This window comes from Eptesicus fuscus, chromosome 10, assembly GCF_027574615.1.
Source record: "Eptesicus fuscus isolate TK198812 chromosome 10, DD_ASM_mEF_20220401, whole genome shotgun sequence".
Classification (NCBI taxonomy): domain Eukaryota; kingdom Metazoa; phylum Chordata; class Mammalia; order Chiroptera; family Vespertilionidae; genus Eptesicus; species Eptesicus fuscus.
The window spans coordinates 14590418-14607852 of record NC_072482.1 but is presented as its reverse complement, the minus strand read 5'-3'; the positions used below and the strand labels follow the sequence as shown (position 1 = coordinate 14607852).

The 17435-nt window shown below is 36.5% G+C and overlaps 1 protein-coding gene across 5 annotated transcripts in view; it reads left to right on the top strand.

Annotated features, from left to right (window-relative positions):
• The window catches only part of SUPT3H (SPT3 homolog, SAGA and STAGA complex component), a 433324-nt gene that overhangs the window by 297515 nt on the left and 118374 nt on the right, over positions 1 to 17435 (top strand). For all 5 annotated transcript variants that reach the window (XM_028127963.2, XM_054722655.1, XM_054722656.1 and 2 more), the window contains one exon: positions 132 to 271. In XM_028127963.2, coding sequence (XP_027983764.2) covers positions 132 to 271 — 140 coding nt within the window. The remainder of the gene's footprint in view (positions 1 to 131; positions 272 to 17435) is intronic.

The window sequence follows — 17435 nt, the reverse complement described above, 5'->3', positions numbered from 1 at the left end:
TGATGCAAAGATTCTTTTAAAAATTATTTTGAGAAAATTCTAATTATGAATTTCATGTTCATTACTCAATACATGATCGGTACTGATATAACCTTATTAAACATTTTTTTCTTTCCTTTATCTCCATGAAGACAAACTGAGTGGCAGTAATAATGCAAACAAAAGACAGAAAATCGCACAAGACTTTCTCAACTCTATTGACCAAACAGGGGAACTCTTGGCAATGTTTGAAGATGATGAAATTGATGAAGTTAAACAAGAAAGAATGGAGGTATAGTTCATTCTTCCCTTTTTACATTAAAGAATAACATTGCAGTTCGAAGTGCCTATGCTATTTGGTTCTGTTATTATATTCCTTACATGTCGTCTGAAATGCCTCAATCAGTGGTTTCATGTCTGAAGACAGCACTGTGCAGTGGAGTAGCCTGGAGAGGATGTGAGACTCTGCCTTCAGAGTTGATGTGGAGAGAGGACTTCAGTTTCCTGTTTCTCTGTTTCCTTCTTTGAGTATAGATAGATTTCCCTCAGCTTCCTTCTTTTTTTCAGGATCTTAATTTTACTGATATTATTTTATTCCTTAAAAGCTAATTCATGATTAGATATTTATTTATTTTTGTTCCAAATATCTAGTTAGCTTTGTGAGCAAAGGTAATCTTTAACTGCATTTGTGTTGGAATATAGCGTGAAGAACTTTTTCAGGCTGTAGTTCCAGGCTACGGTTGGACTCACCAGCTAAGGTAGTATCCAGGGCAATTACATGCTTTATATCACTTTAACACAAAGTTAGTGACATATTTTTGGATTCCCTGGATATATTTAACAATGAATATGAAAATTGTATGCCTTCTATTAACCTCAGCTTATCTATTCATAAAATTGTTTCCTTAAATACTTTGGGAAAATAAAAGTAATGATTGATTTCATTTGAATGCCATCCAAAATACAAGGCGTTATTCTTATGATACTTCTTATTATTATACTTTTACATATTAAAAAAAAAATCCCCATTTTCCCTTTTCTCTTTAAATTAGGCAAGAGAGGTAATTTCAGAACTCCAAAAGATCGCGCTAAGTACCCACTTTATCATAGTCTCTATGCATGCTAAGAATATTATTATTTCATGTTAAATTTTGGAGGAAGTCCAATAGACATACATGGTTTATAAACTTTAACAGCCTTCTTTAAAGAATTAGTATGCTTAGATCAGGAACTGTGATCTAAAAGCAGTGTTCTTCTTAGGTATCAATTACCTTAGAAATGTGTGGTTATCTTGGTTTGGGGCAACTGCAAATGGTTTTAGTTCAACTCTGCCTTGGGCCAAAAACATGCTCAGTTGTCCCATGCAGATGATAAACATATATTTCTGATGTCATTATGGCCTAAACAGGATATGATTGTTTAGTGGCATGGTTTCACTTATGACAGAGAGAAAATATTGTTTATGCTTTATTTTAAAAACATTTTTACATTATACAAATGGGCATGAAGGAAGATTCATTAAGGAATAACTCTACAGAAAACATTAGTAAAATTGAACAAGTAGCTTTTCACTCTTGATGGGAAAATCTGTGTGAACTAAGCCCATTGCCCAGAAGGGCATTCCCCAATCAAGGAGAAGAGAAGTGGAGCGTGTTGAAACACTGAGCCATCATAGCAAGCTACTGTAGGCCTGGAAAGATGATGAGTTGTTAAGGTACAAGTTAGAGTCAATAGCATTTCTGTCAATGCTGGGTGGAATAAGCTTGGGAATTTATGCAGTTTATATACCTGTAGTTGCATTATACATTACTTAGAATTAACCATGATAATAATATATCAATAGTTGATAAAAATAGTTGCAATGAAAGTCAGCTTTATCTATATAATAAAAATTAGATTGGTAGTTTCTCTAAGCTTTATAGCCTAACTAAAATCTTCTCTAACCAAGATTTTTTTAAAAGAGCAGTTTTGAGATGCTACTCCTCCAAATAACACAGTTGTACTGAATAAAAGTGCTGAACTTGTAGACATAACTGTAGACAGTAGAAAGTGGAACCGTTAAGAGCACAGGCCTTGCCTGCTTCTAATTTGACAGGTTATAGTTTCAAGCATAAACCACAACTGTGGCAGTCCATATGAAACCACTTTGGACTCACAGACTGCAATCTCTTGCTTTTAAAGTGCAGTAGAATAATCAGTCCTGGCATCACTCAGTGATTTAATTTTCCTCTAAGCATCACTTACGGTTGCAGAAACTTTGTTTACTACCTTCTCTTCTAGGATGTATGAAAATGGTAGAGACCTACCAGCAAAGCTTATTATTGTTTTTCTTTCTTTCTTCTTTTTATTTTCATTTAAGTATAATTTAGAAGAGAAAAATTTTATAGATATACATAAAAACTCACTTGGGACCCTCGCTTTTTCTTAAAACATTGAGCAAGCATACAAATAAAACAACAACAGAGTTCTTTCCTTTTCTTTTCCAGCTGATTTCTGTGTGTATCTGGCTCTGTATTCCACTCAGAATTTATATCATTAATATTAAGTATTATGTGATTTTAAATATAAAAATGTCTAAATTTTTATATCCATTTCTACTTGCTAGTTCATTATCATGATAGTTAACTCTTACACTATTTCTTTCTCTCCAGCACCAAATTTTTAATACTTGGGTGTAAGTATACTAGAGAGCTATGATCCGTGATCTCTGAAGATCTTTCTAAATTATCAAATAAAGATTAAATAACATTCATAATTGCTTCAGAGTATTTGAGAGACTGGGAAAGAGAAGCAGGGAAATGGTGGGCATAATAATACATATAAATACACTCCCCTCCAACCACCTCTCATCCTCACTTAACCCCACCTCAGAATGACACAAGTGTGTTTACTGTATCTTACATTCTAAGTTTTGAGATCTGATCCATTGAACATCAGCGGTGTCAACCAAAGGCCAAGAAAGGATCGCTAAAAGCTGCATTTGGAGTTTCTTAATGGAGGAACCGTGGTCACTCACAGAGGAGCTTTGCCTGAGACCCAGCTGCTCTTCTGCTAAAGAACCTCAGGAGCTCAAGTTCATTACTCATCAAGTTAAATATCTGGTCTAATAAGCCATTAGGTTTGTGAAGGGGACATAAAAATAAATGCTTAAAATTTTGGGTGAACTCTTACCTCTGACTAACCTTCTTTGATAAAAGTAAACAAGAGAGCCAAGATTGGAGCTCACCAGAAAGCAGCCTTTACACAGATTGTGGTGACAAAATTCGCAGTGACTGTTCATCTTGTGTTTCCAAGTCAGAGGCCTAGCACTGGAGTCTAGAGAAAAAACAGAATAAAATACATAAAATGTAAGGCAGCTTAAAAAATTTTTAAATGGAATAAAATCCCAGGTGGCCATCTGAATTTAACCTGAAGTGACTGGCCATGGATTTAAAAACACAGAGTTTCTCATGAAGGTTGAATAATCAGAGAAATTAGGTATATCGTTCAGTTATGCCCCAAGTATAATGAGGTTATGATGATCTCCAGTGTTTTTGAGTCCCATTGTTATAGTTTTTGGACCTAAAGAGATTGGAAAACTAATTGAAGAAGCCAGAGAGGTGAATGGCTGCCGGCCGCAAGTTAGACATGCTTGCGTAGAAGTTCTACATCCCTGGTTTTTGAAGTGTGTTCTTTCTACTATTCCTTTTTTCTACCTAGAATGAGGTCTTTTAAAATTATAAAGTAAAGTAAAATAATATTCCCTTAAGAGTAAGAATTCAAGATAAGATTTATCATAAAAAAGCCTAATCCCATTAAGATAAATCTTCACAGATATCAAGAAATTGAAAAGCTTGAGTTAAAAACTTAAAGGTTCTTAAAAAGTTTAATATTTAAATGTATATAGGATTAAAATATACAGAATTTATATACTAGAAAACTATAGTTTAAGATGTATACATTATATACACAAATATGCATATACATTTACACAAATATACTTTGCCTATATATGCATGTGTCCTATATCTATAAGACCAGAAATAGGATTTTACTAAATTTTTTTAATGTAAAAGTAAAAGAGCAATCATAGGATATCAAACTCAAATACTAGTGGTAGTAATTTAGTTTACAGAAAAAATAATTAAAAGGGAAAAGCTTTAAAATGGAACAAAATCGATAATTTACATTACTAAGAGATGCTGCCTATAATGAAGATAGTAAATATAAAATGTTAATCATCAAATTCCAAGAATTAAAACATTCCAATCAAAAGAAAGCTTCGATTGGTGCAGGAGAGGTCAGAGAAATGCATTTGTTTGTACAGACTGGAACACAACATTCTCAGTATTTAACAGATTGACTTGGGGAAAACTATAATAAAGAGTTAAGTTTTTCTAATAGATGCATATAAAACATTTTAGAAATGAGCAGCAGTTTTGTTTTTTTTTCTTTTCTTTTCTTTTGGTTTTTGTTAATCCTCACCCAAAGATATTTTTTCCATTGATTGATTGAGAGAGAGAGAGAGAGAGAGAGAGAGAGAGAGAAAGAAACATCGATTTGAAAGGTCAGTTGCTTCACGCACACACCCCTGTGGATGGAAACTGCAACCCTAGTACATACCCTTGAACAGGAATTGAACCCGAGGCCCATCAATGCCCAGGCCAGTGCTCCAACTATTGTGCCATTCCGGCCAGGGCAGCAGCAGTTTTAAAATCTTACCCAGGTAACTCAAAGATTTCATGGTGCTCTTTGGGGAAGGTGAGGAGAGTTTTGGTAGGGCTCTAGCCTGTATCCTCCCCCTTCATCGATGTATTCAATCAGAAGAACTTTGATTTTATATAATGAATCTGTATACCATCAATAAAGAAAGGTTTCATTATTTTTTAACTAAAAATCATTGCAAAACACCATTATTTAACTGCCCAAGAGGAGTATTTCTCACACAAACACAAATTCAAAAAAAGTACAAATTTATAGAGCAAAAAAACCCAGAAAGTAATAACAGAGGTAAAACAAACAGAATCCTAATTAATTGAAAATTTAAGAAAAACAAATCATATAAGCAACTAATGGACCAATAACAAATAAATTAAAAATTACTACCACAGACTATTTAGATGATAATAGTAATGAGAATAGTACATATAAAATTTAAGAAGTATGAACAAAGCTTTTATTTAAAAGAGGCAACTTTTTAGCTTTTAAGTTGTTCATTACTAAATTGAGAAAATGAAAATAAAATAAACAGTCAACTAAAATTAGAAATATTACATCCAAATAAAAAGGAAAAATAAAAAATAAAAGAAAATTGAGTTAAAAAACAAATTATTGAACTTACCAATTTAATAAATCCTTTGCAAAAATAAAAACAAACGTGGAATGAATTTATGACAAGTCTAAGTAAGCAAAACCAAAAAAGGGTAGCTGCTAAAAATTAGTAATGAGTAAAAATATAGCCATAGACTAAGAAATTAATTATTATATAATTATCTAATAATGTATTGTAAATCTTGATGGAATGTACTTTTTTTCAAAGAAAATAAAATTATTAGTTTTACTCAATGGGAAGTAGAAAACCTGGATACATCAATAACCTTGGAAGAAATGGTAAATGTTTTTGAAGTGTTGTTTCTTCAGAAATTTCTGAATCCAAACCAGTGTGTGGGAGCACTCTTCTAAATATTTATAAAACAGTTAAATATCGTGCTATCTTAGAGCACAGAAGAAAAGGAAAACTCATTAATTTTTACAAAATAATGTAATATAATCTTGATTATGAATATGGATGCAGAAATTTTAAAATATTAGCAATTTTAATTTGATTGCATATATAATGGGTGATGTACCAAGACCAAACAAGATTTTTTCATGAGTTCAAGTATGCTGCAATATTAGAAAATATATTGCTGTTATATACCAGATAATAGGTCAGAGGAGAATATCTATGATTGTTTTAGTAGATGATTAAAATGCATTGGACAAAATTCACTTCCTATTGTTTTTAGAATTTTCAATAAACTAGAAATAGAAAAGTACCTCATATTGTGATAAAAAATATCTCATGCAAATGAATAAACATCATTATAGTTTTAAAAATATTAAGAGTTTCATTAAATTCTAAAATTCCTACTGTTATCACTTTTATTTGCCAGAGTTCAATTGCACTAGCCAGTATTGTTAGGAGACAAAAATTATCATTATCTATAGATAATGTATTTTTATTAGGTAATTCTTGAGAATCAATCTAAAAACTATTAGAACCAATTAAAGTCTTAAATCATATTAAATACTTTAAAAAACAATAGTATTCCTCATATTTCAGTAATAGTAAATAAAAATAAGGAGAAAGACAATTCAGTAAATTGCCCCTAACCGATTCTGCCTGTCAGCCTGATCACCCCCTAATAGCTCCCCTGCCAGCCTGATTGACACCTAACTGCCCTTCCCTGCCGACCTGATCACCCCCAACTGCCCTCCTCTCCAGGCCTGGTTGACCCCATCTGCCCTCCCCTGCAGGCCTGGTCCCCCCCAACTGCCCTCCTCTCCAGGCCTGGTTGCCCCCATCTGCCCTCCCCTGCAGGCCTGGTCCCCCCCAACTGCCCTCCCCTGCAGGCCTGGTCACCCCCAACTGCCCTCCCCTGCCGGCCATCTTGTGACAACGTGGGGGTGGCCATCTTGTGGTGACCATCTTGTGATGACGTGGGGGCAGCCATCTTGTGATATGAGGGTGTGAGGGTCGATTTGCATATTACCTATTTATTATATAGGATTTTATCTTTATTTTGAATCTCCTTAGTACTTTATTGGTTGTGTGATGGAGCCACAAATTTTCTAGTTCCCTTACTATCTTATATGAAATAAAGTTTGTTCTTTTTAAAGAATTTTTTAGGATTAACTTTAGACAGGGGCATATAATTAGTTTCAGTGTGGTTTGCTAAAGAAGACACAAAGTAAAATAGAACAGAATCCTAGCTAATAAAGAGGGAATATGCTAATTGACTGTCACACCCTCACAAAGATGGTGCCCACAGCCAATAAGGAGGGAATATGCTAATTGACTGTCACGCCCTCAAAGATGGCGGCGCCCAGAACGCTCAGACCCAGAACGCTCAGACCCCAGTCCCTTCAACCCCTCAACCGCCCAGGGCCAGCCCAAGACACAGGCAAGCCTCGAATTTCAGCAGCCCAGGCACCTAGGGTGGGCCTGAGGCACAGGCAAGCCTTGGACGTCGGCTGCCCAGGCACGAAGGGTGGGCCTGAGGTGCAGGCAAGCCTCGGATAGTGGCTGCGAAGCCGCCCAGGGCCACCTGAGGCTCAGGTAACTAGGGCCAGCCAAGTCTTGCGCTGCCGGCAGTGGCAGCAGCAGAGGTGTGATGGGGGTGTCACCTTACCCTGATCACCAGGTCGCCTCCCGCCCCTGAGGGCTCCCAGACTGTGAGAGGGGGCAGGCTGCGCTGAGGGCCCCCCACCCCACTCCAGTGCATGAATTTTCATGCACCGGGCCTCTAGTTAGGGTATATTTTAAAACATGAAACAGTGTAATGTGTCTGGGTTAGTTTCTGAAAGAGCTTCATCAGGAGGAAGCATTACTATGTTGTTGTTGTTGTTGTTTTATTCTTTAGGGGATAAATTTTGTTCGGATCATTTAAAAGTACTCTAAAATCATTCCTTAGGGAATATTAGTTTCAATTCCTGAAAAAACAACAACAACAAAAAATGTGCATTTTTAGCTATACAGAGTAGAATTAATGTAAGTTAGTGTATGTTCTTTTGACCTAGAAATTGCAGAACAGGAAGTATTACCTGACTTTAGGAAACCCAAAGGTAGGTGTAATGTGTAGTTCTGAACCTGATTTCCATTGTGACTGGATACACTCTACCAAATTACTTTTTCTCCACACCTGTAGCTGTCTTCTGATTACATAATGGTGAACATGTATATTTTCATTGTTGTAAAAACTTGTCTAAACTTAGGAAAGGTGTCTTCTGGAAAAGACATTTCTCAATTAATGACATGGAAACTAAGTTACAGATCTTACAAAAATAGAGCATTCCCTAACTCTTACCCAAGTCCTTATTATTCTGTTGCTTAATATGTCATATTTGACAGATAGTTCTCAGGATTCTTTTAGGCTTTTCTTAACCATGTGAACTCTGGGTTCTGAGGGTAGAGTCTAATTCTGCTGTAATTAGAGCTCCCTACATATTGGTTGTGAAACTAGAAGTGGTTGGGATTTGGGACTGTCGTCTTTTTTTTTTTTTTAATCACTCTCTAACATTATAGGATGTATAATCTCATGGGTTATGGTTTGCTATTGAAAAATTTTAGAGTAAAATAAGTCAAATAACTACCATCTTTATGATAAAATTTTAGTATCACTCCCATTTTGTCTTCTAACCTCAGACCTATTTAGAATTTCTTACTGTTAGTCTTTGGATGAAATTTAAATGATTTTTTCCCTGCCCTTTCACTAGTCTGCTGGGGAGCAAAATACATGTGACAGCATTGAAGCAATACTTACAGTAATCATTTTCCCTTATATGAATCAGGACTTTTGATTTGATATCCACAAATCTTTAATTATGGGGATGGAATATTTTAAATCAGGACTTGATAGGAAAATATAGGATCAATGATTGTCATTTATTTATTGTCCACCTTTATTGTCCACCTTTCGCACATCAAGGAGTTTCAACTTGAGTGAGGCAAACAATCATTTCTTGGAGGAAAGGTACAAACAGGCACTAGTAAACATTTGTGTCTACCATTGGGAATGCATGCTTGCAGGCCTTACTGGGCTGCAGTGTTTAGTCTTGCATAAATGGATGTTTGACTAACACATCTGATTATACTGTTCAATTAAATTTTTTATAGAATCAATATTTTCTTGCTCAAATAATTTCAATTTGTTCTTTTTAAAATGAAATCTTTCTCTTTTAAAAGATACATTTCAAGGGTTTTCTTAGAGATCAGTATACTAACTTGTTTATAAAACACCTTGGCAGAGAACCGTTTTAAAATATCATCGAATTTAAGAACACCACAAGATTTACCACTAATTTACATTTAATGTTTATAGTTCTCAAATTGTGGCTGTTATAATAACCAAAATATTTTTGTCCTGGATATTTTGTAGATTATATTACCCTATTCTTTCTCCTTCACCCACATTCCCACAGTAGGTGGGCAGATTGTTGTTACATAGTCTGAATTTTATTTATCTTTATTGGTTTAATCTCAATAAGTTAGTACTTCTAAATATGAAAATAAATGTATTCTGTGACAAGACTTTTGTCTTTGTAATGCTCTAGTTTATTAACAGATCATTGCTTGTTTGGTATAGATAACTCCCCCTCTATTCCTTTGTTTCATCCATGCTAAGGAGCTGCCTTTAGTTCAGTTCTTATTGTTGCTACCACTTAATGGTAAATCATGCAAGCAAGCTATGTAATTGAGTGAGACTCATTTCTAGAATATTTTTTTCATGTAGAAATAAATTATAGATGATGTAGGTTAATCATGTAGATTAAGCTATAATACTTTGATCAGTGTAATCCATTGTGTTTGGATATCTGTTGGGAACTATCCTTTTCATAAGCATCGGTCCAAGCTTCTGCTTTTCATGACTCCATTTTCTACAAAAGAGTCTCAACTCCTTAGCATGGCAGTAATACATCTTTTATAATCTGGCCCCAAGCAGCCTTTTTATCCTCATCTTCCACCATTCCTGTTCTCCGTCTTCTCCCATATTTCTTTTGAAAACACCAAGCACGCGGGACACACAAACACACACACACGCACGCACACACACGCACGCACGCACGCACCCATACACTACTTAAGGAATCACCTTATACTAGTATTTGTAGTTCCCTAAATAGGCATTCACTTTTCTTCCCTTCCCCTGAGCCATTTGGCAACATTTCAGTTGAAATATTTTAGCATGTGATAATTTATAACTAGTTGTGTTTGCTTAGTTTAACTTACTAAATAAGCTCCTGAGAGCATGGAATTATTTTATTTACTTTTATATCTTCTGTTCCTAGTACAGTTCCTTGAACAGTATAAACTTTCATAAAATATTTGTCCAAATAAGGTGAATAAAATAGGTATAGTTTTATAGCTGTTATATGTGAATATTATTAATCTATCCTTTGGATGATTTGAATTTTCAGTCATTTCTTCTGACTAACCTAGAAATGCTAAGAGATATTGTACTTAGTTATGTACTTTATGAATGTATATATTAGGAGTTCTTCAACAAGTCTTTTAGAGGTGCTTGCCACTTGCTAATGGTTTTCGTTGCTTGAATAACTTCCTGTTCAAATTATAGTCACGGCTTTTCCACAGTTCTAGCTATAGAACTTCCTCTAACCACAGTGCTTCAGAATTGACTTGCAATGTCCCAAATTTGTAGACAACACATTATAGAAAAATTAAAAATCATTGGGGTAATTGTTTTTTATTTTTTAAATGCCTTATTATATAAAAGTCATACCAGAGCATTTAAATAATTTAAAATTAAGCTTTATTTACCAAAATTCAGTTGATACACAAATATTTCCAAAAATACTACTGTATTCTTTACTAAATCTGGAGATATTTTCTAAGTGAGGGAGGGACTGGAAGGAGAAGAGTAGAGGAGGGGGCGGAAAGGGGGAAAAAGAGAAAGGCAGAGAAAGATTGAAACCCTTTTTCCTAGACAATAGCTCTGTGTAAAATTCCTATTTTCCAGTGGTTTGGTAGGGGGGATATTTGAATCTTGGAAGACTTGTTTCTTGTGGTCTGACAATGAGTTCAGTACAATTAATAGAATAAAATATAATAGCCTAATAAGACAGTTATCATTCTCCATTTTTGGAAAAAAACAAAACAAAACGCTTCAAGAGGAATTTTGGGGAATATTTCCCATCACCTCAAGCAGTTCTTATTGATAATGCACAATATCTTTAAGTAGAAAATGTAGTACATTATTTTTTAAATAAATAATGCACATTGCTACTTGCAGACTTTTTCAAGTATTGTTTAAACTTTTCCTGTGAATCACAGCAAGTCATCATGAAGGTTTCGTTTTTAATTTATTGTAACCAAAGCATAATAAGTTATCTTGGTGGCCTGGATATTATTTCTTAGGGATATCGGCTATCTCAAACTCATCATCTCTTCTAAAAACTCTTCTACTAGTGTCTCATGGCATTATTTTAAACCATTTCATCCAATTTTGTGGAATCTGGGTACTTTCATACAGTTTAATGATTGAAGTCTAGCTGGTTATATTCAGAAGTCATTCAACAACTTGTGGATTCTCTAATTCGAAAGACAATTATAAGCAAATTTATAAATCATTTATAATACATTTTAATAATATTGAATCTCAATCCCCCACCCCCTCCCATTCACCCCCAGAAACCAAACCAAGCTCGGGAATAAAATATAATTTTATTTAAGCTAGAAAATGTATTTTGTTTACATTTAATCAAGAATTATTCAGTGTTTACTTGGGTGTGGAGAAGTAGACTATGCCATGTATTAGTGGAAATATAAGTTGCTGTAGCTTTCTAGAGAGAAGTATAGCAATATCTACAATCTCTTTTAAAAGAAAAAATAATTTATGTTCTTTGATCCAGAAATTGCATTTTTAGATACTATCCTAAGGAAATAATTGAACAGTGCCTTTTTTTAATTAAAAGTGTTCATTTTTAATAGGAAAATTTTTATTTAAACAATGGAAACATTCAAGTTGTAAAGTTTCTTCTTAGCCTAGATTTGGTATAGCCCACAAGTTTTTAAAATATGAAACACTTCTATTATTTAACTATTTTTTTGTAAATATTCTTTAATTGCAAGTTTGAATTTCCCTTTGGCCTAATTTATATAGGAGAATATTTAAAATATATACATATATGTTTTCCGAGTGTCTGGATGTTTTGTTTGTTTCTGCCTCTATTAGATATTTTAGTTGCTTTATTGCATAGTAGTCAGATTGTTAGATAGTATTTTTAGTGCTAGGAATTTATTAAAATTTACTTAGTGTTCTAATATGTGATGACTTTTTGTAAATTATTCATGGACAGGGTTGGGAGATTTTATGTATATATTAGCTCATCATTATTAATAGTATTCACTTCCTTTTTATCATTAATCTATACTTTTTTATTACAGATCCTTATTAGTAAAATTTGGGAGCTCCTACTTACACCTGCCCTAGCAAAATCCTTATCCTGATTAAATCCAATTTGTTGCTTATTTCATAGCTACATAATGTCTATTCCTCAATAGCAGAACATGACTAGAGACAAACACAGACAAGCTGAATAGTCTCACATCAAATTTATTAACTAAAAACTTCAAATAGCCCATAGTATTGCCCAGCAACTTTAGAATATCCTTAGTGCACCTGTTTTCCCACTGACCTTGTAATCATTTAAACTTCCTTTCTCATCAGGCCTCTAGCACTTCTCTTGCCGTTGCTCAGCTGACACCTTGCTTCCTATTTCACTGAGAAAAGAGAAGCAATCAGAAGAGTACTTCTGCAAGTTCCTACCACAACACCATACTTATTCTAATTCCTTACACCATTTCCACTGCCTTAAAACAAACAAAAATACCTCCAGCCACATCTTTCTGTTGTTCTTCAGAATACAACTTCTCAGGAAAGATTGCATTTGCTCTCCTCTCATTCTCTTTAGAACCCACTTGAATCACATTTCCATCCCTATCACCTTATAGAAATTGCTCTTGATATGGGCACTAGTAACCTCCATTATTGCCAAACTAGGTTTACAGTTGTGAGTACATGAAACACAGAGTTTATTGTTGTATTATTATTTATTAACTAGGGGTCCAGTGCACAAATTTGTGCACCTTGAAAGGAACTGGGGTCTGCGAGGCTGTGGTAGGCACAGGGGCAGGTCTCGGCCCATCCTCCACTCTCCCACCCAGCCCCTCCTGCCATGGCCCCTGGTCCCCTGTCTGCCGGCAGCCCCATTACTGCCACCGCTGCGGCTCACGCGCTGATGGCGCCGGCCCTGCTCGCATCCGCTGACAGCACGGAGAGATTGGGGCCGGCACCTGCAGCAAGTGCAAGTGGGGACAAGCACCATCAGCGGGTGCAAGCGATTGCCCCTTAGGAGCAGGGGGAGGTGGAGAAGCCCTCAGGGGTGATCAGGGCCGGCAGCCACTGCTCGCACCCACTGATGGTACCGAGCAATCGGGACGGGCACTGGGCACCAGCAGTGGGTGCGAGCAGGGCCGGCGCCAGCAGCAGGTGCGAGTGCCAGGAGGGACCCTGGTACACGGGAGCAAAGACTTTTCAGTAACCACCAGAGGCTTCTGATGACAGCGACCAGCACCCCGCCTTGGTCTGGCACCCCCGCTCACCTGCTCCACCATCCGGCCACACACCCCCTGTTGGTCAGCGCACGTCATAGCAACTGGTTTTTTGGTTCTGCCATTTGGTCTATTTGCATATTAGCCTTTTATTATATAGGACTAGAGGCCCGGTGCACGAAATTCGTGCACGGAAGGGGGTTGTCCCTCAGCCCAGCCTGTACCCTCTACAATCTGGGACCCCTCTCACAATCCAGGACTGCTGGCTCCCAACTGCTTGCCTGCCTGCCTTCCTGATTGCCCCTAACCGCTTCTGCCTGCCAGCCTGATCACCCCCTAACCACTCCGCTGCCAACCTGTTTGCCCCCAACTTCCCTCCTCTGCTGGCCTGGTCACCCCTAACTGCCCTCTCCTGCAGGGTTGATCACCTCCAACTGCCCTCCCTTGCAGGCCGGGTGCCTCCCAACTGCCCTCTCCTGCTGGCCATCTTGTGGTGGCCATCTTGTGTCCACATGGGGGCAGGATCTTTGACCACATGTGGGCAGCTATATTGTGTGTTGCAGTGATGATCAATCTGCATATTACTCTTTTATTAGATAGGATAGAGGCCTGGTACAGGGGTGGGGGCCAGCTGGTTTGCCCTGAAGGGTGTCCCGGATAAGGGTGGGGGTTCCCTTGGGGCATGGGGCGACCTGGGCGAGGGGCCTGTGGTGGTATGCAGGCCGGCCATGCCCCCTGGCAACCCAAGTGGAGGCCCTGGTATCTGGAATTTATTATCCTTCTACAATTGAAACTTTGTAGCCTGGAGAGGAGCCAAGCCTGGGGCTCTCTCAGCGGCCAGCAGCCATTTCTGTTGGGGTTATAATTGAAACTTTGTTGCCTTAAGCAGGTGGGCCCGGCCAGGGTGTTCGGAAAGCTTTGCTTCTCCTGTTGCTGGGGGCAACCCTGGCCTGCTCTCTCAAGCTCCATTCTGCCGCCATTTCTGTTTGAATTTGTTTATCTTCTGTAATTGAAACTTTGTAGCTTGAGTGGAGGCTTAGGCCTGGCCAGGGCAGGCGGAAAGCTTGGCTTCCTCTGTTACCTAGGAAACCTTGCTCTCTGTGGCTGTAGCCATCTTGGTTGGGTTAATTTGCATGCTCGCTCTGATTGGATGGTGGGCGTGGCTTGTGGGTGTGTCGGAGGTATGGTCAATTTGTATATTTGTCTATTATTAGGTAGGATTATTATTTCCTATAGGAACAACTATAAACCTACTTGTGCCCCTCCCTGTACAATTTTTCATCTTTCAAGTACTGTTCTCTAGCCCTTTCATTTCCCTCAGATCTCTGTTCCAATATCTCATCGTCAGAGAGACCTGCTCCAACAATGTGATAGAAAGGTGCTATGGACTGAATTGTGTTCCCTCATGAATAATGTAAGTGGAAGCCCTAACCTCTAATGTACTGGTATTTGGAGATGAGTCCTTTGGGAGATACTTAGGTTTAGATGAGGTCATAAGGGTGAGGCCCTCATGATGGGATTAGTGCCCTTATAAGAAAAGGAAGAGACACCAGAGCTCTTTTGCCACGTGAGAACACAATAGAAGGCAACTGGCTGGCTGTGAGCGGGGAAGAGAGCCCTCACCAGAACCTGACCTTGCTAGTTATAGCCTCTGGAACTATGAGAAATTAATTTCTGTTGTTAAGCCACCCAGTCTGTGGTATCTTGTTAGGGCAGCATAAATAGACTAAGACAAGCAGAGTACCTCTCCTACCCAATCCTTTTCTGTTCATTTACTCTACTATCTTTTGTTCATAATATTTAACATTAATCTTTTATATGTTTGTTTATTGTTTGTCTTCCCCACTAGAATATAAGCTCTAGGAGGATCAGTGCTTTGTTTTGTTTTATACAATATCTCCAGAACCAAGAACAATGTGTAGCTACATAGTAGGTGCTCAATAAATATGTTACATAAACAAACAAATAATAATGAAAATGTTCCCAAACATCTATAAATCATAGATGTTTCATCATTTGGAAAGCACTTATTTTCTTACTACTTTTACCTTTAAAGGGGTACATAAATTGTGTTTATTTTTTTAAATGTTTATTGGTATAATCATCTCAGAAAAATTCAGCAAATTTATAACAACAAGAAAAACTTTTATTCGCCTTTAAGATCTATATCACTTTTAATTACTTTGCTTGGAAATAATCCCTGAACCTTTGGGTGATATGAAAGATTTTTATGTTCATTCTACATCTCTATTCAAATTGTTGCAAAGATCCTACTATTGGTGGTCTTTTTATGTATATTGGCATAATGAAGACATTCTCCTATACCAAGTAAGGTGAAAGAAACAGCAATTTCCTCAAATTGAACAAACGTTTGACTTTGCCACAGCCAGCTTGTCCATGTGTAAGCACTGCTCCCTCTCCTTCAGGATATTTTATTTATCGCATACCGTTTTTGGACATATGGACTAATTGAGAATATCAGTGTTGGTTTCTGTTAAATGTATTCAATTTTTTAATTAAAAATAAATATAAATAGGGGTTCCACTAGTTTACATCTTAATTGGTCAACTTGGACACCCCAATTTTTTTCTACTTAATCAAATAGAAACCAACAAGTATATTAAAAGAAAGTGTTTTTTATTGATGTTATGTTACTGTAAATATCTCCTTTATTATCTAACCATATAGTTTAGTTATACATTGGGAGGGAGAAGTTCAAAAATGGTTTTTTATCACTGATGGACCATTCAGCAGTAGACATTGGTTCTCTTATTCAAATTAATACCTAGGCTTGTTATAGTTTTGCCTGTATTTACTTTTACTCTTTCTGAGCCAGTTGGTTTAGATGTAACTATTGCTAACACCATATACAGTGGAGTTTTGTGTTTTCCTCCAAATAGTAAGATTTTTTTATTTAATGTCTTTTCAATTGATGAGGTTACCCTATTTACCTTTATTGACCTAGCACATATATTTTATCTTACTTATTCTTCTGTTTTTTTATGATTCTCAGTGTCTACCTGCATTTAAATCTTTCAGTGGTTATTTTCAAATTCTGAGGAAACTTAAATCTCTGTGTCTCAATTTGTCAACTTTAAAAATTAATTAGTGTTTTTTTTCCATTTGATAAATATGCTTTGACCATCCACTGAATGCCAGCTACTGTACTAGATCCGGGAATACAGAGTCGTGTTCGCAATAGTTCTCTCCTCTACAGAATGGGTAATATTCCAGAGAAATAGACATAATAGTAATAAAGCAGGCCCTTACTTCAAAGCTGATAAAAATATTTTGCTTTCCTTTGGCCATTTCAGGTCCTTTGTGAATTGAATCACACATTTAAAATGATAACAGCTTTATCGTATTTGTTTTACAAACGTGAAGTCTCATTATCGTAATTCCACAGTTTTCAAAACCATCCTTGATAAGAGATTCTTGTAGCTTTCAAAATTTTTACAAAACACTTGAAGGGCCAAGGACACTCAGTTATTTACATATTGAAATGAATCAGATTGCTTACCTTGTAAGTATTAGCCAAAAGGAACTTTGTTTAAAGAATTTTGGTCAACAAAGAATAGAGGTAAAGTAGTTTTAAACCTTAGAGAAATTTGAAGAGTGGAGAACATTAAGTGATGTGCTCTATTATGTGCTTGTGAGAAAGAGAAATCTCAAGAGAGAGGTGCTAGGAAGTTGAAATTTCAGTGAGACGTCAAACACCAACTACTATGTTTTCTTAATTTTGCATAATTTTGTCATGTGGGAAGAGGACAGAATTCTCTTAATTAATTATGCCCCTCTGATCTCTAAATAAACAGCATAGTCCGGCTGCAAGTGGGTTAAAGAGGTTTTTGCAGAATACTTGGGAACCTAACCACCATTTAAGACTATTTCTATGAGAAGGTGCATTCTGAATTTAAGATAAATTTTTAGGATAATAGTATATTTGTAAGTTGGAGGATTCTATATTTTAGTTTTAAATGTGAATTTTTTTTACAGGTTATACAAATTTTTAGTGAAGCAGAACTGCTTGTCATTGCTAGAAATTCTTATCAAGCTTGTTTTCTCTGGAAACAAACAACTACTAGTATTAGAGATCAGTATTCAATAAAAATTCCGCACCTTCGCCTGGTTTCTTGTAGGGTTA